Source organism: Somniosus microcephalus, chromosome 34, assembly GCF_052327205.1.
Source record: "Somniosus microcephalus isolate GS21.2 chromosome 34, FLI_Smic_1.0, whole genome shotgun sequence".
Classification (NCBI taxonomy): domain Eukaryota; kingdom Metazoa; phylum Chordata; class Chondrichthyes; order Squaliformes; family Somniosidae; genus Somniosus; species Somniosus microcephalus.
The window spans coordinates 14570042-14595932 of record NC_141020.1 but is presented as its reverse complement, the minus strand read 5'-3'; the positions used below and the strand labels follow the sequence as shown (position 1 = coordinate 14595932).

General features: G+C 51.1%; 1 protein-coding gene across 1 annotated transcript in view; it reads left to right on the top strand.

Moving 5' to 3' along the window:
• Positions 1-25891, top strand: part of sptbn4b (spectrin, beta, non-erythrocytic 4b) — a 361255-nt gene that overhangs the window by 128844 nt on the left and 206520 nt on the right. The window contains exons 16-18 of the mRNA XM_085973416.1: positions 11596-11798; positions 15925-16015; positions 19738-19884. Of these exons, the coding sequence (XP_085829542.1) occupies positions 11596-11798; positions 15925-16015; positions 19738-19884 (441 nt within the window). The remainder of the gene's footprint in view (positions 1-11595; positions 11799-15924; positions 16016-19737; positions 19885-25891) is intronic.

The window sequence follows — 25891 nt, the reverse complement described above, 5'->3', positions numbered from 1 at the left end:
TGCTGTCCCACTTGCCTTCTGACCTGCCCCCCTACCAGCCCTGCGACCTGCTTTCCAACCGGGCCTCCGACCTGCCCTCTGACCAGAGTGTAATGGTGATAAATAGTGGGCATCTCAGAGTGTGACAGTGGTGAACAATGGGTCACCCAGAGTGTGAAGCAGCCACATTGGACAGAATGGACACAGGGAAAACTGAAGTTACCAAGGCCTGCTTATGTAGCAAATATTGGGATGCATATTTCCTGGTAGTAACAGGGATAGGTTGGAGACAATAGTAGGGAGTCCAGAGTTAAAGTCAGAGATCCCGTGGAGGGATAAATTTGACGTAGGTAAGATGGAGTTGGCATGGAGCATCGACGAACTGTTGTCCAAGTTCGGAGACAGGTGTAGCGGGCGAGTGAACTCCAGAAGCTATTTGAAGGGTAGCGAATTGGAGGATGAAGGTTATTGCGGTGGGATTGAGAATCCAGGAGATGTGCAGAATCGGTTGCGGTGCAGAAAGATGATGGCGAAGTTGGAGGTCACCGTTGATCAGAAGCAGTGGAGAAAATGTAAAACCACTAGCCAGCGTCTGGCAAAGCTGAAAAACCAGTACAACGAGTCAGCCAGCTCAGCAGAGAAACAGCAACAGTGGGGGGAGGGCTGTCGATGGCCAAAGTTACTTAAAATTTTTTTAGCAGCAGAATCAAGAGACATAGCAGATGAGTCTTACGGCATAGTCCAGTGCAGGAGCGTAGTCCTGATGTCCAGGGAAGTCCAGGAATTCGGAAATCAAATTTGAGAAGAAGTTCAGCAGTTCGGTGAGAGAAGCAGAGAGCAGGCACGGGGGCGGGGGGTGGGTAATGGCGGTTTAACACAGCAGTAACCTGTAGTTAACTTGTATTTAGGGCTAAAGTGCACCAACTAATGGAGCCAGGGGAACTTGAACAGTGGAAGCGAGGAGATTTGGGAGAGAAAGGGCAAGGGATGGCGGAGATTCCCATGGATGGAGGTGAAGCAATGAAGAGCTCCTTATGGAACTGCCAGCCTAGCAGCAGCCATCAGCTTTGGCCCGAGCCCATCACTTCTGTTTCCACATTTTTCTTCCCCTTTCTCTTTTCTCTCTATCCCTCCTTGACCGCTCTCTCCTGTCGTCATGCCTCCTTTCATCGCCCCTCTCTCGGGTACTCTGCCCTCCAAAATCCCCACCCCAACCCTTCATTACTCTTCAATGTTCCTACTCTCCTGCTGTCGTCCCAGGCTTGACTCCCTGCTAGATAAGCCCACAGCTTCAGTCTGTGCCTCCCTTGGCATCCTCCGAAGGGCCCATCGAGGCACTCGTCGCTGCCGCCTTACCCCAACTGTCCCATCCTACTCTCTCGCCGACCTTCCCGCCCAGCGCGCCCACTGGGGGCTAATCTTGCCAATCTCCTCCACGTCCAACTCACCCCTTCCAGAGCTGACCCTCTGGACTCTGACAGTGGATCAGCCATCACCGACCCTCTCCGCATCTCCCTCTGTTCACTTGCGAACAAGGTCCTTGCCATCCATGAGCTTATTGTGGATGATTGCATCGACATCAGGGCCCTGACGGAAATCTGACTGAGGGGTGATGACACCTTACCCCTAAATGAAGCCTCCCCGCCTGGCTATACCTTCCACCACTTGCCCCGCTCAGACCGCCGTGGTGACGGTGTGGCTCTCATCACCAAATCACACCTTGGTCTGTCCCCCTACTCCTCCGGCACTTTCTCCTCCTTTGAGCATCTCACCTTATTTCACCCCTCTCACCTCTCATTCAGAATTCTCATTCTCTACCCCGCACCCAAGTACCATAAAAATTTTATCACCGAGATATCTTCACTGCTTTCCCCCCTCAGCCTCTGCACCAAACGACTTCTCATCCTTGGTGATTTCAACTTCCATCTTAATTCATCATGCTCTCTCTCCTCTGAGTTCACTAGCCTCCTATCCTCCCTTAATCTCTCCCTCCATGTAAACTCCCCAACCCATATTCACAGCCACCCCCTCGACCTCGCCATCTCTCGTGGCCTCACTACTCCCATCGTGTCAATTGCAGATAAGGTCATCTCTGACCACTTCCTCGTATCGCTCTCCACCCACATCACCCTTCCACCCACCCCACCAACCCTACTTCCTTCTGTGTCCACCCCAGAAAGAAAACTCTCCCAACTCACAACTGCACTCACAAAATCCCAACTGTCCAGCCTTTGGCCCTCCATTCACCATGACATTTCTGTAGCTACTGATCTGCTCAACCACACCCTCACCACCACCTTTGATGCCCTAGTTCCTATTAAAACCATTACTGTCTCTCACCTTGGCCAATTCCCCTGGTACGGCACTCAGCTTCGCTCCCTTAAGTCCAAGGGACGCAGACTTGAACAGCTATGGCAGACAATTGGTTTAGCCATTCACCGCCAAATCTGGCTGGACCACATAAAGCATTATCAGGTCCTGTTCTGGTCTGCCAAAACTGCTCCCTATTTCAGAATCATTCTGGAATGCAAAGATAACCCCCGGTTCCTACTCTCTACTGCTAACTGTCTTCTTAAACCCCTCTCCCCCGTCTCCTCCACCATCACCTCAAACAAATGTGAGGAGCTCATGGATTTCTTTGTCTCTAAGATTGAGACCATCTGTTCAGCTGCCTCTGCCACTTCCCTTCCTTCCCCTAGCCCACGAGGACAAACTTCTTCTAAGGTTCCTCCCTGTCCTAGCCCTGAACTCTCATCTTTCTCCAGTTTTTCTCCGATCTCCCCGCGCTCATCTTGTCCATGAGACCCACCTCCTGCTCCCTCGAACCTATTCCCACCAAACAACTTCCTTTTCTGGCTCCCATGTTGGCTGACATTGTTAACGGTTCTCCCTCCTCGGGTACTGTCTCCCTCTCCCTCAAATCTGCCGTCATCATCCCTCTTCTCAAAAACAAATCTCAACCTCTTCGTCCTTGCAAACTACCATCCCATCTCCAACCTCCCTTTCCTCTCCAAAGTCCTTGAACGTGTTGTCGCTTCCTAAATCCGTGCCTATCTCTCCCGTAATTCCATGTTTGAATCCCTCCAATCAGGTTTCCGCCCTTGCCACAGTACCGAAGCGGCTCTCATCAAAGTCACAAATGACATCCTTTGTGATTGTGACAAAGGTAAACTAGCCCTCGTTGTCCTTCTTGACTTGCCTGCAGCCTTTGACACGGTTGACCACTCCATCCTTCTCCAACGCCTCTCCACCATCGTCCTGCTGGGTGTGACTGCACTCGCCTGGTTCCATTCTTATCAATCTAATCGTAGCCAGAGAATCACCTGCAATGGCTTCTCTTCCCACTCCCGCATCGTTACCTCTGGTGTCCCCCAAGGATCTATCCTTGGCCCCTCCTATTTGTTATCTATATGCTGCCCCTTGGCGACATCATCCGAAAACACAGCGTCAGTTTCCACATGTACACTGACGACACCCAGCTCTACCTCACCACCACTTCTCTCAACCCCTCCATTGTCTCTAGATTGTCAGACTGCTTGTCCGACATCCAGTACTGGATGAGCAGAAATTTCCTCCAATTAAATATTGGTAAGATCGAAGCCATCATCTTCAGTCCCCGCCACAAACTCCATTCCCTAGCCACTGACTCCATCCCTTTCCCTAACATCTGTCTGAGGCTGAACCACACTGCTCGCAACCTTGGTGTCATACATGACCCTGAAATGAGCTTCCGACCACATATCCGCGCCATAACTAAGACCGCCTATTTCCACCTCTGTAACATCGCCCGTCTCCGCCCCTGCCTCAGCTCATCCGCTGCTGACCCTGCCTTTGTTACCTCTAGACTTGACTATTCCAACACACTCCTGGCTGGCCTCCCACGTCCTACCCTACGTAAACTTGAGGTCATCCAAAATTCGGCTGCCCGTGTCCTAACTCACACCAAGTCCTGTTCACCCATCACCCCCTGTGCTCGTTGACCTACATTGGCTCCCAGTTAAGCAACGCCTCGATTTTAAAATTCTCATCCTTGTTTCCCTCTATGGCCTCGCCCCTCCCTATCTCTGTAATCTCCTCCAGCCCCACAACCCCCCCCCGAGATATCTGTGCTCCTCCAATTTTGGCCTCTTGAGCATCTCTGATTATAATCGCTCAACCTTTGGTGGCCGTGCCTTCTGCTGCCAAGTCCCTAAGCTCTGGAATTCCCTGCCTAAACCTCTCCGCCCCTCTCTCTTCTCCTTTAAGACGCTCATTAAAACCTACCTCTTTGACCAAGCTTTTGACCATCTCCCTTAATTTCTCATTATGTGGCTCGGTGTCAAATTTTGTTTTATAACACTCCTGTGAAGCGCAGTTGGATGTTTTACTACGTTAAAGGCGCTATATAAATACAAGTTGTTGTTATTATTGTGAATAACGGGTCACCCAGGGTGTAATCTGCAGCTGAGTTAGTGCATGCTAAGCTTGTAGCATTCTGCCTACGGTCTGGTGAGATAGGAAATCTTAAGGGGTTTAGCATCTTTGAAAGTAGATAAATCACCAGGCCCGGAAAAATGTATCCCAGGCTGTTAAAAGAAGCAAGGGAGGAAATAGCAGAGGCTCTGACCATCATTTTCCAATCCTGTCTGGCTACAGGTGTGGTGTCGGAACACTGGAGGACTGCTAATGTTGTATTGTTTAAAAAGGGAGAAAGGGATAGACCGAGTAATTACAGGCCAGTCAGCCTAACCTCGGTGGTGGGCAAGTTTTTGGAAAAAATTCTGAGGGACAGGATAAATCTTCATTTAGAAAGACACGGATTAATCAAGGACAGTCCGCATGGATTTGTTAAGGGAAGGTCGTGTCTGACTAACTTAATTTAATTTTTTGAGGTGGTAACAAGGAGGATCGACGAGGGTAGCGCGTTTGATGTAGTCGACATAGATTTTAGCAAGGCTTTTGATAAGGTCCCGCATGGCAGACTGGTCAGAAAACTAAAACCCCATGGGATCCAAGGGAAAGTGGCAAGTTGGATCCAAAATTGGCTCAGTGGCAGGAAGCAAAGTGTAATGGTCGACGGGTGCTTTTGTGACTCGAAGGCTGTTTCTAGTGGGGTTCCACAGGGCTCAGTACTGGGTCCCTTGCTTTTTGCCGTATATATCAATGATTTAGACTTCAATGTAGGGGGCATGATTAAGAAGTGTGCAGATGATACAAAAATTGGCCGTGTGGTTGACGGTGAGGAAGATAACTGTAGACTGCAGGAAGATATCAATGGACTAGTCCCGTGGGCAGAACAGTGGCAAATGGAATTCAATCTTGAGAAGTGTGAGGTAATGCATTTGAGGAGGGCTAACAAGGAATACAGTATAAATGGTAGGACACTGAGAAGTGTAGAGGAACAGAGGAACCTTGGAGTGCATGTCCACCGATCCCTGAAGGTAGCAGGACAGGTAGATAAGGTGGTTAAGAAGGCATACCGGATACTTTCCTTTATTAATCGAGGCATAGAATATAAGAGCAGGGAGGTTATGCTTGAACTGTATAAAACACTAGTTAGGCCTCGGCTAGAATACTGCGTACAGTTCTGGTCACCACATTACAGGAAAGATGTGATTGCACTAGAGAGGGTGCAGAGGAGATTTACAAGGATGTTGCCAGAACTGGAGAATTTTAGCGATGAGGAAAGATTGGATAGACTGGGTTGTTTTCTTTGGAACAGAGGAGGCTGTGGGAAGACCTAATTGAGGTGTATAAAATTATAAGGGGCCTATATAGAGTAGATAGGGACCTGTTTCCCTTAGCAGAGAGGGTCAATAACCAGGGGGCATAGATTTAAAGTAATTGGTCAGAGGTTTAGAGGGGATTTGAGGAGAAATGTTTTCACCCAGAGGGTGGTGGGGGTCTGGAACTCACTGCCTGAAAGGGTGGCAGAAACATTTAAAAAGTACTTAGATATGCACTTGAAATACCGTAACCTACAAGGCCAGGGACCAAGAGCTGGAAAGTGGGATTAGGCTGGATAGCTCTTTTTCAGCCGGCACAGACACGATGGGCCGAATGGCCTCCTTCTGTGCCGTAAAATTCTAGATTCTGTGGCGATTGAAGCTGTAGCTGGGACCATGTGAAAGTGTGTCTGGGAGATCCCCTTTCTGATTGGGCCAGTCAGTGGGCCCGTACTTGGTCGACGTGTGAGGCATGCACTCCTGCCCAGAATCTGGACGTTTACTGAAACTGTTCCATGGACCCGAGTGACTTCTCGTGCGCACCATTTGGGTGTTCCAAGGGATCTGAACAGAGGTTTCCATTGCAGGAATGGCAGCAGATGACATGGACCTCCCTAAAGAACCTTGCTGATGACTGCCCTGGTCCCATCCATTGCTGACATCAGCGGATGATCTGTATCTTCCTGGGAAATCCAGGGCTTCTGCTCCTGAGACTGTGGGAATGGTCGAGTACAAGTGTGAGGGGCTGTTGATGTTGAGCGTGTTGGGCTGCTCACTAATGGTTTCTTGTACCCACCAAGGCCTTCCTTCAACTGCGCAGCGTGCACATGGGGACAAAATTAATTGTGACATTGCATTAGAGCCCAGCAATTAAAAGGAAGAAAGGACTCTCATTCATACATCTTTCGTGATTGCAGGACGTCCTAAAGCACTTCACAACCAATGAAATATTTTTGCAGTGCAGTCACTGTTGTAATGTAGGAAACGCGGCAGCCAATTTGCACACAGCAAGCTCCCACAGACAGCAATGTGATAATGACCAAGTAATCAGTTTTATTGTTATGTTGATTGAGGGATAAATATTGGCCAGGACACTGGGGAGAACTCCCCTGCTCTTAGAAATAGTGCCGAGGGATCTTTTATGTCCACCTGAGAGGGCAGACGGGGCCTCGGTTTAACGTCTCATCTGAAAGACGGCACCTCGACAGCGCAGCACTCCCTCAGCACTGCACTGGAGTGACAGCCTAGCTTTATGTGCTCGAGTCTCTAGAGTGAGACTTGAACCCACAACCTTCTGACTCCGAGGCGAGTGTGCTACCCACTGAGCCACGGCTGACACTGTCGAAAATGCGGCAGCCAATTTGTGCACAGTAAGGTCCCACAATGCAGCCATGAGATAAATGAACTGATCATCTGTTCATACATTTCAAGGCCTCTCTTCTGGAACCATATCCCATACCTGATGGTGGTTCATGGCCCCAGCACTGGGGCCCATGGTGTCCTGGGCAATAATTCCCATCATCTGCTCTTCCCATGGGAGCATCCCTTTCCATGGGAATGAGCTTCAGACATTACAAGCAGTAGCCAGGCTCTGCGACCAGCAGAATGAGCTCAATGTCCATGTCGAGCATATTGCAGCAAACTGGTAACTGTGGCAGAGATGGCCAGCACTGCTCAGCTCTTCATAATCTCATTAACTCAGGCCGTGCTGTAAAGAGAACTTTCCTTCTGTCACCCCTTCTTGTGCAACATCCTCCCGCCTGATTCATCAAAACAGCAGGAGCCTAGACTGGTTCTGGGTTCAATCATTCAGAGTTGGCAAGCCTTTCTGTGGAGCATCTTCACAATGCACTTTGCTCGTTTATTCTTCCCCCTCAGGTGTACCATCTTCTGAACACAGCGCACCACTGATCCCATTCTGTCCCGCTATCTGGCACACAGGGTCAGTATAGAGTCTCACCGTCCGGTACACGGGGTCAGTATAGAGTCTCACCGTCTGGTATTGGGGTCAGTATAGAGTCTCACTGTCCGGTACACGGGGTCAGTATAGAGTCTCACCGTCCAGTATTGGGGTCAGTATAGAGTCTCACCGTCTGGTATTGGGGTCAGTATAGAGTCTCACCGTCCGGTATTGGGGTCAGTATAGAATCTCACCGTCCGGTATTGGGGTCAGTATAGAGTCTCACCGTCCGGTATTGGGGTCCGTATAGAGTCTCACTGTCCGGTACACGGGGTCAGTATAGAGTCTCACCGTCCGGTATTGGGGTCAGTATAGAGTCTCACCGTCCGGTATTGGGGTCAGTATAGAGTCTCACTGTCCGGTATTGGGGTCAGTATAGAGTCTCAGCGTCCGGTACACGGGATCAGTATAGCGTCTCACCGTCCGGTATTGGGGTCAGTATAGAGTCTCACCGTCCGGTGTTGGGGTCAGTATAGAGTCTCACCGTCTGGTATTGGGGTCAGTATAGAGCCTCACCGTCCGGTACACGGGGTCAGTATAGAGTCTCACCGTCTGGTATTGGGGTCAGTATAGAGTCTCACCGTCCGGTACACGGGGTCAGTATAGAGTCTCACCGTCCAGTATTGGGGTCAGTATAGAGTCTCACCGTCCGGTATTGGGGTCAGTATAGAGTCTCACCGTCCGTTATTGGGGTCAGTATAGAGTCTCACCGTCCGGTACACGGGGTCAGTATAGAGTCTCACCGTCCAGTATTGGGGTCAGTATAGAGTCTCACCGTCTGGTATTGGGGTCAGTATAGAGTCTCACCGTCCGGTATTGGGGTCAGTATAGAATCTCACCGTCCGGTATTGGGGTCAGTATAGAGTCTCACTGTCCGGTATTGGGGTCCGTATAGAGTCTCACTGTCTGGTATTGGGGTCAGTATAGAGCCTCACCGTCCGGTACACGGGGTCAGTATAGAGTCTCACCGTCTGGTATTGGGGTCAGTATAGAGTCTCACCGTCCGGTACACGGGGTCAGTATAGAGTCTCACCGTCTGGTATTGGGGTCAGTATAGAGTCTCACCGTCCGGTATTGGGGTCAGTATAGAGTCTCACCGTCCGTTATTGGGGTCAGTATAGAGTCTCACCGTCCAGTACACGGGGTCAGTATAGAGTTTCACCGTCCGGTACACGGGGTCAGTATAGAGTCTCACCGTCATGTATTGGGGTCAGTATAGAGTCTCACCGTCCGGTATTGTGGTCAGTATAGAGTCTCACCGTCCGGTATTGGGGTCAGTATAGAGTCTCACTGTCCGGTATTGTGGTCAGTATAGAGTCTCACCGTCCGGTATTGGGGTCAGTATAGAGTCTCACCGTCCGGTATTGGGGTCAGTATAGAGTCTCACCGTCCGGTATTGTGGTCAGTATAGAGTCTCACCGTCCGGTGTTGGGGTCAGTATAGAGTCTCACCGTCTGGTATTGGGGTCAGTATAGAGTCTCACCGTCCGGTACATGGGGTCAGTATAGAGTCTCACCATCCGGTATTGGGGTCAGTATAGAGTCTCACCGTCCGGTATTGGGGTCAGTATAGAGTCTCACCGTCCGGTATTGGGGTCAGTATAGAGTCTCACCGTCCGGTATTGGGGTCAGTATAGAGTCTCACCGTCCGGTATTGGGGTCAGTATAGAGTCTCACCGTCCGGTATTGGGGTCAGTATAGAGTCTCACCGTCCGGTATTGGGGTCAGTATAGAGTCTCACCGTCCGGTATTGGGGTCAGTATAGAGTCTCACCGTCCGGTATTGGGGTCAGTATAGAGTCTCACCGTCCGGTACACGGGGCAGTACAGAGTCTCACCGTCCGGTGTTGGGGTCAGTATAGAGTCTCACCGTCCGGTACCCGGGGTCAGTACAGAGTCTCACCGTCCGGTATTGGGGTCAGTATAGAGTCTCACCGTCCGGTATTGGGGTCAGTATAGAGTCTCACCGTCCGGTATTGGGGTCAGTACAGAGTCTCACCGTCCGGTATTGGGGTCAGTATAGAGTCTCACCGTCCGGTATTGGGGTCAGTATAGAGTCTCACCGTCCGGTATTGGGGTCAGTATAGAGTCTCACCATCCGGTATTGGGGTCAGTATAGAGTCTCACCATCCGGTATTGGGGTCAGTATAGAGTCTCACCATCCGGTATTGGGGTCAGTATAGAGTCTCACCGTCCGGTATTGGGGTCAGTATAGAGTCTCACCGTCCGGTATTGGGGTCAGTATAGAGTCTCACCGTCCGGTATTGGGGTCAGTATAGAGTCTCACCGTCCGGTGTTGGGGTCAGTATAGAGTCTCACTGTCCGGTACACGGGGTCAGTACAGAGTCTCACCGTCCGGTATTGGGGTCAGTATAGAGTCTCACCGTCCGGTATTGGGGTCAGTATAGAGTCTCACCGTCCGGTATTGGGGTCAGTATAGAGTCTCACTGTCCGGTACACAGGGTCAGTATAGAGTCTCACCGTCCGGTATTGGGGTCAGTATAGAGTCTCACTGTCCGGTACACGGGGTCAGTACAGAGTCTCACTGTCCGGTACACGGGGTCAGTACAGAGTCTCACCGTCCGGTGTTGGGGTCAGTATAGAGTCTCACCGTCCGGTACACGGGGTCAGTACAGAGTCTCACCGTCCGGTATTGGGGTCAGTATAGAGTCTCACTGTCCGGTACACGGGGTCAGTATAGAGTCTCACCGTCCGGTATTGGGGTCAGTATAGAGTCTCACCGTCCGGTATTGGGGTCAGTATAGAGTCTCACTGTCCGGTACACGGGGTCAGTACAGAGTCTCACCGTCCGGTATTGGGGTCAGTATAGAGTCTCACTGTCCGGTACACGGGGTCAGTATAGAGTCTCACTGTCCGGTATTGGGGTCAGTATAGAGTCTCACCGTCCGGTATTGGGGTCAGTATAGAGTCTCACTGTCCGGTACACGGGGTCAGTATAGAGTCTCACTGTCCGGTACACGGGGTCAGTATAGAGTCTCACCGTCCGGTATTGGGGTCATAATTGCCACGGAACCTGACACAGGGACATGCACTGGCGATGAGCTAAGAACGAATAACATTTTATTCACTGGTGTAATGCGTCTGGTTTTTGGCAGCATCGTACCCTAATCAATGTTAATCTCATAGTTAATGTAGGAAAGAACAGAATCTCTATCACAACAGCTTGCATTTATACAGCGCGTGGAACCAGTATCAAAGAAGGTTTTGACACCGAACGACATGAGACGTTAGGGCAGGTGACCAAAAGCTTGGTCAAAGAGGTAGATTTTAAGGAGTGTCTTAAAGGAGAAAAGAGAGGCAGAGAGGTTTAGGCAGGGAATTCCAGAGCTTATGAGCTTACGCGGACGTCAATGGTGGAGCGATTAAAATCGGGGATGCGAAAGAGGCCAGAAGTAGAGGAGCGCAGATATCTCGGAGGTTTGTGGGGCTGGAGGAGGTTACAGAGATAGGGAGGGGCGAGGCCATGGAGTGATTTGAAAACAAGGATGAGAATTTTAAAATCGAGGCGTTGCTGGACCAGGAACCAATGTAGGTCAGCGAGCACAGGGGCGATGGGTGAACGGGACTTGGTGCGAGTTAGGACACGGGGCAGCAGAGCTTTGGATGAGCTCAAGTTTATGGAGGGTGGAAGATGTGAGGCTGGCCAGGAGAACACTTGAATGGTCGAGTCTGGAGGTAACAAAGGCATGGATGAGGGTTTCAGCAGCGGATGAGCTGAGGCAAGGGGCGGAGATTTATCACATATAAACTTAAGGACACAACGGTAACTGCTAAGATCCATTGTCCATATTGGTGGAGCGGAGGTCTGATCCACCTGCTCGTGATTACGTTACATGTGGGGTTTGTGAATTACCTTTTCCTGCACCTCTGTGCTGTGATACCCTGGCTGTTATTCCCAGTGGGATCCTTCTGATTGTGAATCCTGTGTGTAGGAGTCGGTCTTGGCCCAGCTTGAGTTACCTGTAACGGTGGAGGCTGCAGAAGCAGCAATCAAGAAGCACCGGGATTTCCTGGTGACGCTGGAAATAAACCTGCAGAAGATCAACACGGTGGTCGAGGCTGGAGGGCACCTGGTGAAGGGCGGCAATATCTACCTGGACAAGATCAGAGACCAGACAAAGTCCATCACTACCAGGTACGCTAACACTCAGCTCCTGCCTACCTGTGCTCACATAATCACAGAGCGAAGGTGCCAATGAATGGTAAACTCTTAATGCCATGCTCCCATTCACGTGCCTGTATAAACCTCAACCTATACCGATTGAACACCGGGTGTTCACTGTACATTCCCCACACCTTCTGATATAAATCGACTGTAACATTTACAGGTCACTTCTCTATTCATCCCGATCATCTAATGTATAAAAAGCAACAAAGGATACAAAGAAAGTAATGGGGCGTGCAAAAAGGGTGTATGAAAAAATCACTCAAGGGATATCAAAACTAACAGTAAAATGTTTTTCGAAGTATTTTAAATGAGCGTGCTAAGGGGCAATGTTAGTCATAGAATCAGAAATTTACAGCACAGAAGGGGGCCATTTGGCCCATCGTGTCCGTGCCGGCTGACAAAGAGTTATCCAGCCTAATCCCACTTTCCAGCTCTTGGTCCGGAGCGCTGTAGGTTACGGCACTTCAAGTGTACATCCAAGTACTTTTTAAATGCAATGAGGGTCTCTGCCTCTACCACCCTTTCAGGCAGTGAGTTCCAGACCCCCACCGCCCTCTGGGTGAGAATATTTCTCCTCAACTCCCCTCTAAACCTCCGACCAATTACTTTAAATCTATGCCCCCTGGTTATTGACCCTTCTGCTAAGGGAATTGGGTCCTTCCTATCCACTCTATCTAGGCCCCTCATAACTCTATACACCTCAATCAAGTCTCCCCTCAGCCTCCTCTGTTCCAAAGAAAACAACCCCAGCCTATCCAAGCTTTCCTCATGGCTAAAATTCCCCAGCCTGGGCAACATCCTCGTAAATCTCCTCTGCACCCTCTCTAGTGCAATCACATCCTTCCTGTAATGTGGTGACCAGAACTGCACGCAGTACTCTAGCTGTGGCCTAACTAGTGTTTTATACAGTTCAAGCATAACCTCCCTGCTCTTGTATTCTATGCCTCGGCTAATAAAGGCAAGTATCCCAAATGCCTTCTTAACCACGTTATCTACCTGTCTTGCTACCTTCAGGGATCTGTGGACATGCACTCCAAGGTCCCTCTGATCTTCTGCGCTTCTCAATGTCCTACCATTTAATGTGTATTCCCTTTCCTTGTTAGCCCTCCCCAAATGCATTACCTCACACTTAACCGAATTGAATTCCATTTGCCACTGTTCTGCCCACCTGACCAATTTATTGATATCTTCCTGCAGTCTGGAGCTTTCTTCATTATCAACCACACAGCCTATTTTTGTATCATCTGCAAACTTCTTAATCATACTTCCTACATCAAGTCCAAATCATTGATATATACCACAAATAGCAAAGGACCCAATACTGAGCCCTGCGGAACCCCACTGGAAACAGCCTTCCAGTCACAAAAACACCCTTCGACCATTACCCTTTGTTTTCTGCCTCTGAGCCAATTTTGGATCCAACTTGCCACTTTGCCTTGGATCCCATGGGCTTTTACTTTCGTGACCAGTCTGCCATGCGGGACCTTATCAAAAGCCTTGCTAAAATCCATATTAAAAACATTTTTTTTAAATTCGTTTATGGGATGTGTGCATCGCTGGCAAGGCCAGCATTAATTGCCCATCCCTAATTGCCCCTGTGAAGGTGATGGTGAGACGCCTTTTTGAACCACTGCAGTCCGTGTGGTGATGGTACTCCCACAGTGCTGTTAGGTAGGGAGTTCCAGGATTTTGACCCAGCGACGGTGAAGGATCGACGATATACTTCTAAGTCTAATTTACCAAAGCGCTCTCGATTCAGGAATGTGCCATTGGATTGGAAAATTGTAAATGTCACTCCATTATTTAAGACAGGAGGGAGAGAGAAACCAGGAAACTCTAGACCTGTCGGTCTAACACTTGTTATGGGAAGTTAATGGAATCTATCATCAGGGACAGAGTGACAACGGGACAAGTATGAGTTGAGCATAGAGAGTTAACATGGATTTGTGAATGGTGGAACATATCTGACTGATGTAGTTGAACATTTTGAGGCGGTCACAATCACGGTGGACAGGGGAGTGTCTATGGATGTTGTCTATATGGACTTCCAGAAGGCATTTGATAAAGTTCCACATAAGAGATTAGCAAAAATAAAAGCGCATGGAATTGGAGGCAATCTATTGACATGGGTTGGTAATTGGTTGGGAGGCAGGAGACAGAGAGTGGGGATAAAAGGAATGTACTCTGATTGGCGGGATGTGACTAGTGGTGTTCCCCAGGGATCTGTACTGGGGCCTCGGCTTTCCACCATATTTATCAAGGACTTGGATGAAGGAATGGAGTTGTATATCCAAGTTTGCAGAACACAGTAAATTAGGAAGCACAGTGAATAGTGTAGATGGGAGAAGGAAGTTATAAAGGGACATTGATAGATTAATTGAGTGGGCAAAACTGTGGCAGATGGATCAATTTTATTAATGGTGAAACATTAGGAATTGAGGCGGGGTAGAGGGATTTGGGTGTCCATGTACACAAATCACTGAAAGCTAGTGTACAGGTGCAAAAAGTAATCAAAGAGGCGAATGGAATGTTGGTCTTTATCACAATGGGGCTGGAATAAAGGGGAGGAAGTTCTGTTGCAGCTGTACAGAGCTCTGGTCAGACCCCATCTGGACACGGCGTTCAGTTCTGGGCCCCGCACCTCAGGAAGGATAGATTGGCCTTGGAGGGGGTGCAGCGCAGATAATTGGTTGGGAGGCTGGAGACACAGAGTGAGGATAAAGGGTACAAACTCTGATTGGCGGGATGTTACTAGGTTCCCCAGAGTTCTCTAATGATACCAGGACTTAAATAGAGCGCTTATGAGGATAGGCTGTATAGACTAGGCTTGTATTCCCTTGAGTGTAAAAGATTAAGGGCTGATCTAATTGAGGTGTTTAAGATGATAAAGGGAGTTGATAGGGTAGTTAGAGAGAAACTATTTCCTCTGGTGGGGGAGTCCAGAATAAGGGGGCATTACCTTAAAATTAGAGCCCGGCCATTCAGGGGTGATGTCAGGAAGCACTTCTTCACACAACGGGTAGTGGAAATCTGGAACTCTCTCCCCCAAAAACTTGTGGATGCTGGTGATCAATTGATAGTTTAAAGATTGAGGCCTAGAAATTGGGCTGGGGCGCCAAAAAGTCGCTCGAGGCGCTCCGCGTCCCTCTTAGGGCGCTGAAACTGAATATCGCAGCACAACGCGCCACACGCTGCGGCACGGCACGCTGCGGTACTGCAGGCCTTCCTCCCACTGTTAAGGGGGAGGTGCCTGCAACAGCGCGATCCCCGCTCATGAGTGCCGGCAAACGAGCCCGGCGCCAAGGAGAAGTGCCGGGCTCTCGGGAAACAGCCGGCAATGCCGCGGGGGGGGGGGGGGGGGGGTTAGGAGGCCGGGAACAGAGGTGCTGGCAGGCGGCCGCCCCGCACCTCCACCTTAACTTGCGCCGCTGCCGGCACAGTAAGGCCCCGTGAACCGGGCACGGGTAGCGAACGGCGCAACTGCGCCGCTCGCTACCAAATATCGCGAACGGGACGCGAATGGGGCGCTGCGCACACCAATGACATCATCGGTGGCGGCGCAGCGCAAAAGGCTAATGCCACCATTATCGCCCTAACTCAATATCGCGGGAGGCGCAGCCAGTGGCGCTACAGCCACTGCCTGCCTCTTTAGGCGCTAACAAGTGGCGCTACTCACCCAATTTCTCCCCCTGAGAATAATAAATTTTCACTAGATAAGGGTATTAAGGGATATAGAGCAAAGGTGGGTCAACGGAGTTGAGATACAGATCATCCATGGTCTAATTGAATGGCGGAACAAGCTCGAGGAGCTGAGTGGCCTCCTCCTGTTCCTATGTTTGGATGGAGTGAATAGAGGAAGATTCTTTTCTCTGCTTTAATTGGGCTTGGGCTTCACACATTGTGAATGGGTGAATCAGCACCTGAGTGTGAAATAGCTGCCGGCCATTTTGAAATGCTCTGTTTCTCAACAGTGCTGGTGTGCACTCGGGGTCATTGCATCTGCTATGGCTGGGTTCTGTGCTGCACTAAGTTGATGGTTTTGAAGATTGCCTTATCTCAGTCCAGGACTGACCATCTTCCATCTCATTTGCAGGAGCCGACACAATTACACGCTCGCTCACGATTGGTTGGAGCGTTTGAGTGACCAATGGGAGCTGCAGCAGTTCTTCCAGGATTGTGACGAGGTGGGTGCTGGGACATTCAGGGGTCAGCTGTGGTCAGGACGTGCAGAGCGCCACTCTGCGGCACAGGTTAAAGGGAATGTTGCGCCCGGGTATCTGTTATTCTCCATATAAACCCCCGAACCCTTCGATTAGATTCCAATCTGTAACTCACTCCTGGGTATCTGTTATTTTCTATATATAAACCCCCCCGATCCCCTCGATTAGATTCCAGCCTGTAACTCACTCCCGGGTATCTGTTATTCTATATATAAACCCCCCGAACCCCTCGATTAGATTCCAGTCTGTAACTCACTCCCGGGTATCTGTTATTCTATATATAAACCCCCCGAACCCCTCGATTAGATTCCAGCCTGTAACTCACTCCCGGGTATCTGTTATTCTATATATAAACCCCCGAACCCCTCGATTAGATTCCAGTCTGTAACTCACTCCCGGGTATCTGTTATTCTATATATAAACCCCCCCGAACCCCTCGATTAGATTTCAGCCTGTAACTCACTCCCGGGTATCTGTTATTCTATATATAAACCTGCCAAATCCCTCAATTAGATTCCAGCTTGTAACTCACTCCCGAGTATCTGTTATTCTATATATAAATCCCCGAACCTCTCGATTAGATTCCAGCCTGTAACTCACTCCCGGGTATCTGTTATTCTATATATAAATCCCCGAACCTCTCGATTAGATTCCAGCCTGTAACTCACTCCCGGGTATCTGTTATTCTATATATAAACCCCACGATTAGATTCCAGCCTGGAACTCACTCCCGGGTATCTGTTATTCTATATATAAACCCCACGATTAGATTCCAGCCTGTAACTCACTCCCGGGTATCTGTTATTCTATATATAAATCCCCGAACCTCTCGATTAGATTCCAGCCTGTAACTCACTTGCAGGTATCTGTTATTCTATATATAAACCCCACGATTAGATTCCAGCCTGGAACTCACTCCCGGGTATCTGTTATTCTATATATAAACCCCTCAATTAGATTCCAGCCTGTATCTCACTCCCGGGTATCTGTTATTCTATATATAAACCTCCTGATCCCCTCGATTAGTTTACAGCCTGTAACTTACTCCTGGGTATCAGTTATTCTATATATAAACTCCCCGAACCACTCGATTAGATTCCAGCCTGTAACTCACTCCCGGGTGTCTGTTATTCTATATATAAATCCCCGAACCCCTCGATTAGATTCCAGCCTGTAACTCACTCCCGGGTACTTGTTGTTCTATATATAAACCACCCGAACCCCTCGATTAGATTCCAGCCTGCAACTCACTCCCAGGTATCTGTTATTCTATATATATATTCCCGAACCCCTCGATTTGATTCCAGTCTGTAACTCACTCGCAGGTATCTGTTATTCTGTATATAAACCCACGATTAGATTCCAGCCTGGAACTCCATCACGGGTACCTGTTATTCTATATATGAACCCCTTGATTAGATTCCAGCCTGTATCTCACTCCCGGGTATCTGTTATTCTATATATAAACCCCCCGAACCCCTCGATTAGATTCCAGCCTGTAACTCACTCCTGGGTACCTGTTATTATTCTATATATAAACCCCCCGAACCCCTCGATTAGATTCCAGCCTGGAACTCACTCCCAGTTATCTGTTATTCTATATTTAAACCCCCGAACCCCTTGATTCGTTTCCAGCCTGTAATTCACTCCCGGGTATCTGTCATTCTATATATAAACCCCCCGAACCCTCGATTAGATTCCAGCCTGTAACTCACTCCTGGGTATCTGATATTCTATATATAAACCCCCCGAACCCCTCGATTAGATTCCAGCCTGTAACTCACTTCCGGGTATCTGATATTCTATATATTGCTGCCGTGAGTGCTGATTATTTTGTTTTTTGCTTGTTCCGCTCCACCTCTGATTCGTGACATTGACAGGAGAGTTTGCTTATTTTCCTGCTGTCTGTTGGTTAGATTGCTGATGGTTGACGGGATGTGTTGAGCGGTTGTTGGGATGGTTGCTATAATATATTCAGCGGTTGCCGTGCTGTCATCAGCGGTTGCCGGGCTTGTTGCCGGGATGTGTTCAGCGGTTGTTGGGATGTGTTCATGTTTCTGGGATGATTGCTAGGATGGGTTCAGCCGTTGCTGAGCTGGTTGCCGGGATATGTTTAGCAGTTGCCGTGCTGTGTTCAGCGGTTGCTGGGATGGTTGCTTAAGATGGTTTCAGCGGTTGCTGGGATGGTTGCCGGGCTGGTTGCCGGGATGTGTTCAGCAGTTGCTGGGATGGTTGCTGGGCTGGTTGCCGGGACGTGTTCAGCGGTTGCTGGGATGGTTGCTGGGATGTGTTCAGTGGTTGCCGAATTGGTTGCTGGGATGGTTGCTGGGATGTGTTCAGCAGTTGCTGGGATGGTTGCCGGGATGTGTTCGGCGGTTGCTAGGATGGTTGCCGAATTGGTTGCTGGGATGGTTGCCGGGATGTGTTCAGCGGTTGCTGGGATGTGTTCAGTGGTTGCTGGGATGGTTGCTGGGATGGTTGCTGGGATGTGTTCAGCGGTTGCTGGGATGGTTGCTGGGATGTGTTCAGCGGTTGCTGGGATGGTTGCTGGGATGTGTTCAGCAGTTGCTGGGATGGTTGCCGGGATGTGTTCGGCGGTTGCTAGGATGGTTGCCGAATTGGTTGCTGGGATGGTTGCCGGGATGTGTTCAGCGGTTGCTGGGATGTGTTCAGTGGTTGCTGGGATGGTTGCTGGGATGTGTTCAGCGGTTGCTGGGATGGTTGCTGGGATGTGTTCAGCGGTTGCTGGGCTGGTTGCTGGGATGTGTTCAGCGGTTGCTGGGATGTGTTCAGTGGTTGCTGGGATGTGTTCAGTGGTTGCTGGGATGAGTTCAGCGGTTGCTGGGATGTGTTCAACGGTTGCTGGGATGGTTGCTGGGATGTGTTCAGTGGTTGCTGGGATGTGTTCAGCGGTTGCCGGGCTGGTTGGCAGGATGTGTTTGGCGGTTGCTGGGATGGTTGCCGGGCTGGTTGGCGGGATGTGTTCGGCGGTTGCTGGGATGGTTGCCGGGCTGGTTGCCGGGACGTGTTCAGTGGTTGCCGGGCTGGTTGGCGGGATGTGTTCGGCGGTTGGCGGGATGTGTTCGGCGGTTGCCGGGATGTGTTCGGCGGTTGGCGGGATGTGTTCGGCGGTTGGCGGGATGTGTTCGGCGGGATGTGTTTGGCGGTCATGCTGACTGCCCAGGTGTTCTCACTGACCTGCAGTGTGAAGTGTGTCAGTGCCTCTTGTACAAGGTTAGTAATTAGCTGGTGTTACCTCCCGGCCCTTCCCCCTCACTCCGGCAGTGTTGCAGTGTGAAGCTTGCTGCTGCTCTGACAGATTCTGCCTGACTCTCCTTTGTTCTGATGCATTTTCAAAGAATTCTTGCCTATTAAATCAGTTTGAATTTTGTCCATGGGGTTTGGCGCGATCGGAGCTGCCAATCGCTTTCTGATCTGGGGCCTGACGGGGGCCAGGCTGTTCCCTTGCTCCAGCTGATGCTGTTGATGCTGGATGCTGTGTGAAGGGTGCAGTGTCTGGTGACGCGTGTGCAGGCTGTAAGCTCACTGCAGCATTTCACAGTTACTGAATGTGCTGAGGTCAGGCAAGGAGATGGGATAGTGGGACTGCAGCACTCTTCCCACTCGCAAGCCAGGATGTGTGGGGGGGAGCTGAGCGACCTCAGTGTTTCCTCTCTTGCTTGCAGTTGGGCGACTGGATTAATGAGAAGATGCTGACAGTACGGACCACGTCACACGATGATGCTCAGAAGCTGCACAAAAAATGGCTGAAGCACCAGGCGTTCATGGCAGAGCTGGCGTTAAACCGGGAATGGCTGGCTAAGATCGAGAAGGTAAGGGAGCGAAGGGAAGGTGAGAATGCGACTGAGAACGAGAGGCTGTGTGTCACCTCTTTCTCTGCTTTATTTTGCAGTTTGTTTTGCTGGATTTTTAAGGCTTTCATTCCCCCTGCAAATCATTCTTAGCAACAATGTAACTATTAGAGAGTCGGGGTTTTCTGAGGGTCCGGGGTTACCAGAGAGTCCGGGTTATCGGGGGGGGGGGGGGTCCGGGGTTATCGGGTGGTCGGGGGTTATGGGTGTCGGGGGTTATTGGGGCGGGTCCGGGGTTATGGGGGGGTTCCGGGGTTATCGGGGGGGGTCTGGGGTTATCGGGGGGTTATGGGTGTCGGGGGTTATCGGGGAGGGTCCGGGGTTATGGGGGGTTCCGGGGTTATCGGGGGGGTCTGGGGTTATTGGGGGGGTCTGGGGTTATCGGGGAGGGTCCGGGGTTATGGGGGGGTTCCGGGGTTATCGGGGGGGTCTGGGGTTATCGGGGGGTCTGGGGTTATCGGGGGGTCGGGGGTTATGGGTGTCGGGGGTTATCGGAGGGGGGGTCCGGGGTTATGGGGGGGTCCGGGGTTATGGGGGGTTCCGGGGTTATCGGGGGGGGTCTGGGGTTTAGGGGGGGTCCGGGGTTATCGGGGGTCAGGGGTTATGGGTGTCGGGGGTTATCGGGGGGGTCCGGGGTTATCGGGGGGGGTCTGGGGTTTAGGGGGGGTCCGGGGTTATCGGGGGTTATGGGTGTCGGGGGTTATCGGGGGGGGGTCCGGGGTTATGGGGGGTTCCTGGGTTGTCTGGGGTTATCGGGGGGTCTGGGGTTATCGGGGGGTCCAGGGTTATCGGGGAGTCCGGGGTTATCGGGGGGTCCGGGGTTATCGGGGGGTCCGGGGTTATCGGGGGGTCCGGGGTTACCGGGGTTATCGGGGGGTCCGGGGTTATCGGGGGGTCCGGGGTTATCGGGGAGTCCGGGGTTATTGGGGTGTCCGGGGTTATCGGGGGGGGGGGGGTCTGGGGTTATCGGGGGGGGTCTGGGGTTATCGGGGGGTCTGGGGTTATCGGGGGGGGGGGGGGGTCTGGGGTTATCGGGGGAGTTCTGGGGTTATCGGGGAGTCTGGGGTTATCGGGGGGTCTGGGGTTATCGGGGGGTCGGGTTATCGGGGGGGTCTGGGGTAATCGGGGGGTCTGGGGTTATGGGGGGAGTCTGGGGTTATCGGGGGTCTGGGGTTATCGGGGAGTCTGGGGTTATCGGGGAGTCTGGGTGATGGGCCTTCAATAACCACAAAACTAGAAGTTATAGACTTAAACAAGTTGGCTTTTAATCACTAAGATCAGAGCTAACATCTCAACACGCCGACTGGTTCACAGGAATGAGTCATACAGATCCTGGGATCTTTATGTAAGAGAAGTCAGGGGCGGAGCCAAGAGCCAAGACCTGGAACCTCCCAGGTTCGTCGGGAAAGAGGATGTGAAACTATACACAGTGGGGGAGGGTAATATACATGAGTGCAAAACGAATACAGGACCAAGACAAACAGATTTCATTACATTCACCCCTTCTATAGATTTAGTCCATCGGGGTGATGTTTCTTAAAAGTTGGTATAAGTGAGTCTGTCAGGAGGTTTTGCAGTTCTCAGTGATCGGCGCAAAGCCGGTTGGGGTGCCTCTAGGGGAGTGGATTCTGGTTCCTCCACTGTCCGGGCCTCCGCAGTGTCTTCCAGGTTATCTGCAGTGTCCTCCAGGTTAAAGTTGGGTATTGATACCTCTGGGCGTCCTGTCTCTTTGTAGTGTAGGTCTTCATCGGGTAGTCTCCCAACGTTAGCTCCGCTCCCCGAGGGAGCGAGGTCTTTTATGGAAACAGTGTCCTCTCGCCCGTCAGAGTATTCGATTTAGGCGTACTGAGGGTTTGCATGGAGGAGCTGTACCTTTTCCACAAGGGGGTCTGTTTTATGGCCTCTCACGTGCTTCCGCAATAGTACTGTCCCCGGAGACGTCAGCCACGCGGGTAGAGATATGCCCGAGGTGGATTTCCGGGGGAAAACAAACATCTTTTCGTGAGGGGTAGCGTTAGTGGCAGTACATAACAGAGACCTTATGGAGTGGAGCACGTCTGGGAGGACTTCCTGCCAGCGGGAGGTCGGAAGGCCTTTTGACTTTAAGGCTAACGTGACAGCCTTCCAAACAGTAGCATTCTCCCTTTCCACTTGCCCATTACCCCGGGGGTTGTAGCTAGTGGTTCTGCTAGTGGCTATCCCCTTCGAGAGCAAGAACTGGCGCAGCTCGTCACTCATGAATGACGTCCCCCTATCGCTGTGTATGTAGTTCGGCATGCCAAACATGCAGAATAGATTACAGAGACACTTGATGACCGTGGCACTGGTCATGTCTGGGCAGGGAATGGCGAAGGGGAAGCGGGAATATTCATCAATGATATTGAGGAAGTATACGTTACGGTCGGCAGAGGGAAGGGGTCCCTTGAAGTCCAGACTTAGGTGCTCGAATGGCCGTGTGGCTTTGATAAGGTGTGCACGGTCAGGCCTGTAGAAACGAGGCTTGCATTCCGCACAGATGCGGCAGGCTCTGGTCATTGCCCTGACCCCCTCGATGGAGTGGGGCAGATTGCGGGACTTTATAAAATGGTATAGTCGGGTGACCCCTGGGTGACAGGGGTCGTTGTGGAGACCCTGTAATTTGTCCGTATGAATGCTGGCACACATTCCCCGCGATAGGGCGTCTGGGGGTTCATTAAGGGCTCCCGGCCTGTACATAATATCATAGTCGAACGTGGATAGTTCGATCCTCCACCTGAGTATTTTGTCATTCTTGATTTTCCCCCTTTGTTTGTTATTAAACATGAAAGCCACCGACCGCTGGTCGGTGAGCAGGGTGAAACGTTTGCCGGCTAGGTAGTGTCTCCAGTGCCGCACTGCCTCCACTATAGCTTGTGCCTCCTTCTCGACAGAAGAGTGCCTGATTTCAGGTCCCTGAAGGGTTCGGGAGAAGAAGGCCACAGGTTTCCCAGCCTGATTGAGGGTCGCAGCTAAGGCAAAGTCTGACGCATCGCTTTCGACTTGAAAGGGAATGCATTCGTCCACTGCACACATTGCAGCCCTTTCAATGTCCTGTTTAATATTGGTGAAAGCCTCCCGAGCTTCAGCTGATAGTGGGAAGGACGCCAATTTAATGAGGGGTCGGGCCTTATCAGAGTAATTGGGCACGCATTGGGCATAATACGAAAAAAATCCCAGGCACCTTTTTAAAGCTTTGGGATTGTGTGGCAGGGGCAGTTCCTTTAGGGGGCGTAATCGGTCAGGGTCCGGTCCAATTACCCCATCTTCCACCACACAGCCGAGGATACAGAGACGGGTTGTGTTGAAGACACATTTGTCTTCGTTGTAGGTTAGATTCAGCTTTAGGGCAGTTTTTAAAAATCTCGCAAGATTTAGATCGTGGTCTTGCTGGTTGTGCCCGCAGATAGTGACATTGTCCAGATAGGGGTAGGTAGCTTGTAGTTTATTCTCGTCAACCATGCGGTCCATCTCACGTTGGAAGACCGAGACCCCATTTGTTACCCCGAAGGGCACTCTGAGAAAATGGTAGAGGCGCCCGTTTGCCTCGAAGGCGGTGTATGGGCGGTCCTCCGTTTTAATGGGGAGCTGGTGATACGCGGATTTGAGGTCGATAGTCGAGAAGACTCGGTATTGCGCGATCTGGTTGACCATTTCTGATATGCGGGGTAAAGGGTAGGCGTCCAGCTGGGTATAAATATTAACAGTCTGGCTGTAGTCAATTACCATCCGTTTCTTTTCGCTATTTTTAACTATGACTACTTGGGCACGCCACGGGCTGGTACTGCATTCAATAATGCCTTCCCGCAGGAGTCTGTCCACTTCCGCCTTGATAAAGTGTCTGTCTTCCAGACTGTACCGTCTACTTTTGGTCGCTATGGGCCTACAGTTCGGAGCGAGATTAGCGAATAAAGAGGGCGGGCTGATTTTTAAGGTTGATAGGCCACAGACTGTGAGTGGCGGCTGGGACCCGCCATATGCTAGCGTGACACTTTCGTGGTGGCACTGGAAGTCCAGGCCCAAGATTACATTAACACAGAGTTCTGGCATCACGAGGAGTTTAAAATCCTTGTAGTCCGTGCCTTTTACAGTCAGTGTTACCACACAGTAGCCCAAAATGTCCGAAGTGTGGGGCTTAGCAGCCATAGCAATTCTGCTCCGTGTAGGGGTTACCGTTAATGAGTGCCGCCGTACCAGGCTAGGGTGGATAAAACTCTCGGTACTCCCACAGTCAATTAAACATTTCGTTAAATTCCCGTTTACCTGTATGTCCATCATGGATTTTGTCAACGGGTGTGGCCTGGATTGATCCACCGTGATCGAAGCCACTGTTGGGCCCTGGGCGGCCGTTGAGTCGGGAAAAGATGGCGGATCCCAAGATGGCGGCCCGCACGGCACGCACGAGGCGGTGACGGAGTTGGAAATCGGATTCCCCCTGCAGACTTTGCTAAAATGCCCCTTTTTCTTACATTTGAAGCATGTAGCGTCCTTCGCTGGGCATCGTTGTCTGGGGTGCTTGGCCTGGCCGCAGAAGTAGCATTTCAGACCTCAAGACATTGCCGCTGTAGTAGGACTCCTGGGTGAACTTCTGTGTGGGGACTCCGGCGGCGTAGAGCTGGTCTGAGACCTGGATGGGGAAGATGGCTGATTCCAAGATGGCGGCCCCCTCGGCGCGCACGAGGCGGTGAGGGCCGCATGGCCGGAAGAATAAGAGTCAGAGTTTTTCTGGGCCACGTCCAGCGATCGCGCAGTGGCCACTGCCTTTTTAAAATCCAGGACCTCCTTCTCCAGCAGTCTCTGCCGGATATAATTCGATTTGAGGCCCGTGATGAAGGAATCACGGACCAATTCGTCAGAGTACGCGTTGGCCGTCACGGCCTTGCAGTTACAGCCCCGGACCAGGTCCTTTAGGCCCTGTAAGAAATCGTCCATTGATTCCTCTGGTCGCTGACTGCGTGTAGCCAGCAGATGTCTGGCGTACACTTCGTTTACCGGCCTCTGGTATTGGGCCTTCAGGATAGTGATGGCCCCCGTGTAAGAGGTGGTGTCCCGGATGAACGAATAAATCCGATGACTTACGCGAGTAGTCAGTAGACTCAGTTTATCTACCTCGCTAGCGGATGAGGCCCCCGCGAAGAGTTCGAAGCATTTGAGCCAGTGTCCAAATTGATTTGATGCTTCAACAGAATGTGGATCCAAGTCCAGACGCTCTGGTTTTAGGAGTCAATCCATCCTAGTATTCTTTAGTGATTAAAATTGATGGGCCTTCAATAACCACAAAACTAGAAGTTATAGACTTAAACAAGTTGGCTTTTAATCACTAAGATCAGAGCTAACATCTCAACACGCCGACTGGTTCACAGGAATGAGTCATACAGATCCTGGGATCTTTATGTAAGAGAAGTCAGGGGCGGAGGCAAGAGCCAAGACCTGGAACCTCCCAGGTTAGTCGGGAAAGAGGAAGTGAAACTATACACAGTGGGGGAGGGTAATATACACGAGTGCAAAACGAATACAGGACCAAGACAAACAGATTTCATTACACTGGGGTTATCGGGGGGTCTGGGGTTATCGGGGGGAGTCTGGGGTTATCGGGGGGTCTGGGGTTATCGGGGAGTCTGGGGTTATCGGGGAGTCTGGGGTTATCGGGGGGAGTCGGGTTATCGGGGAGTCTGGGGTTATCGGGGAGTCTGGGGTTATCGGGGAGTCTGGGATTATCGGGGAGTCTGGGGTTATCGGGGAGTCTGGGGTTATCGTGGAGTCTGGGGTTATCGGGTTATCGGGGGGTCTGGGGTTATTGGGGGGTCTGGGGTTATTGGGGGGTCTGGGGTTATTGGGGAGTCTGGGGTTATCGGGGAGTCTGGGGTTATCGGGGGGTCTGGGGTTATCGGGGGGTCTGGGGTTATCGGGGAGTCTGGGGTTATCGGGGGGGGTCTGGGGTTATCGGGGGGTC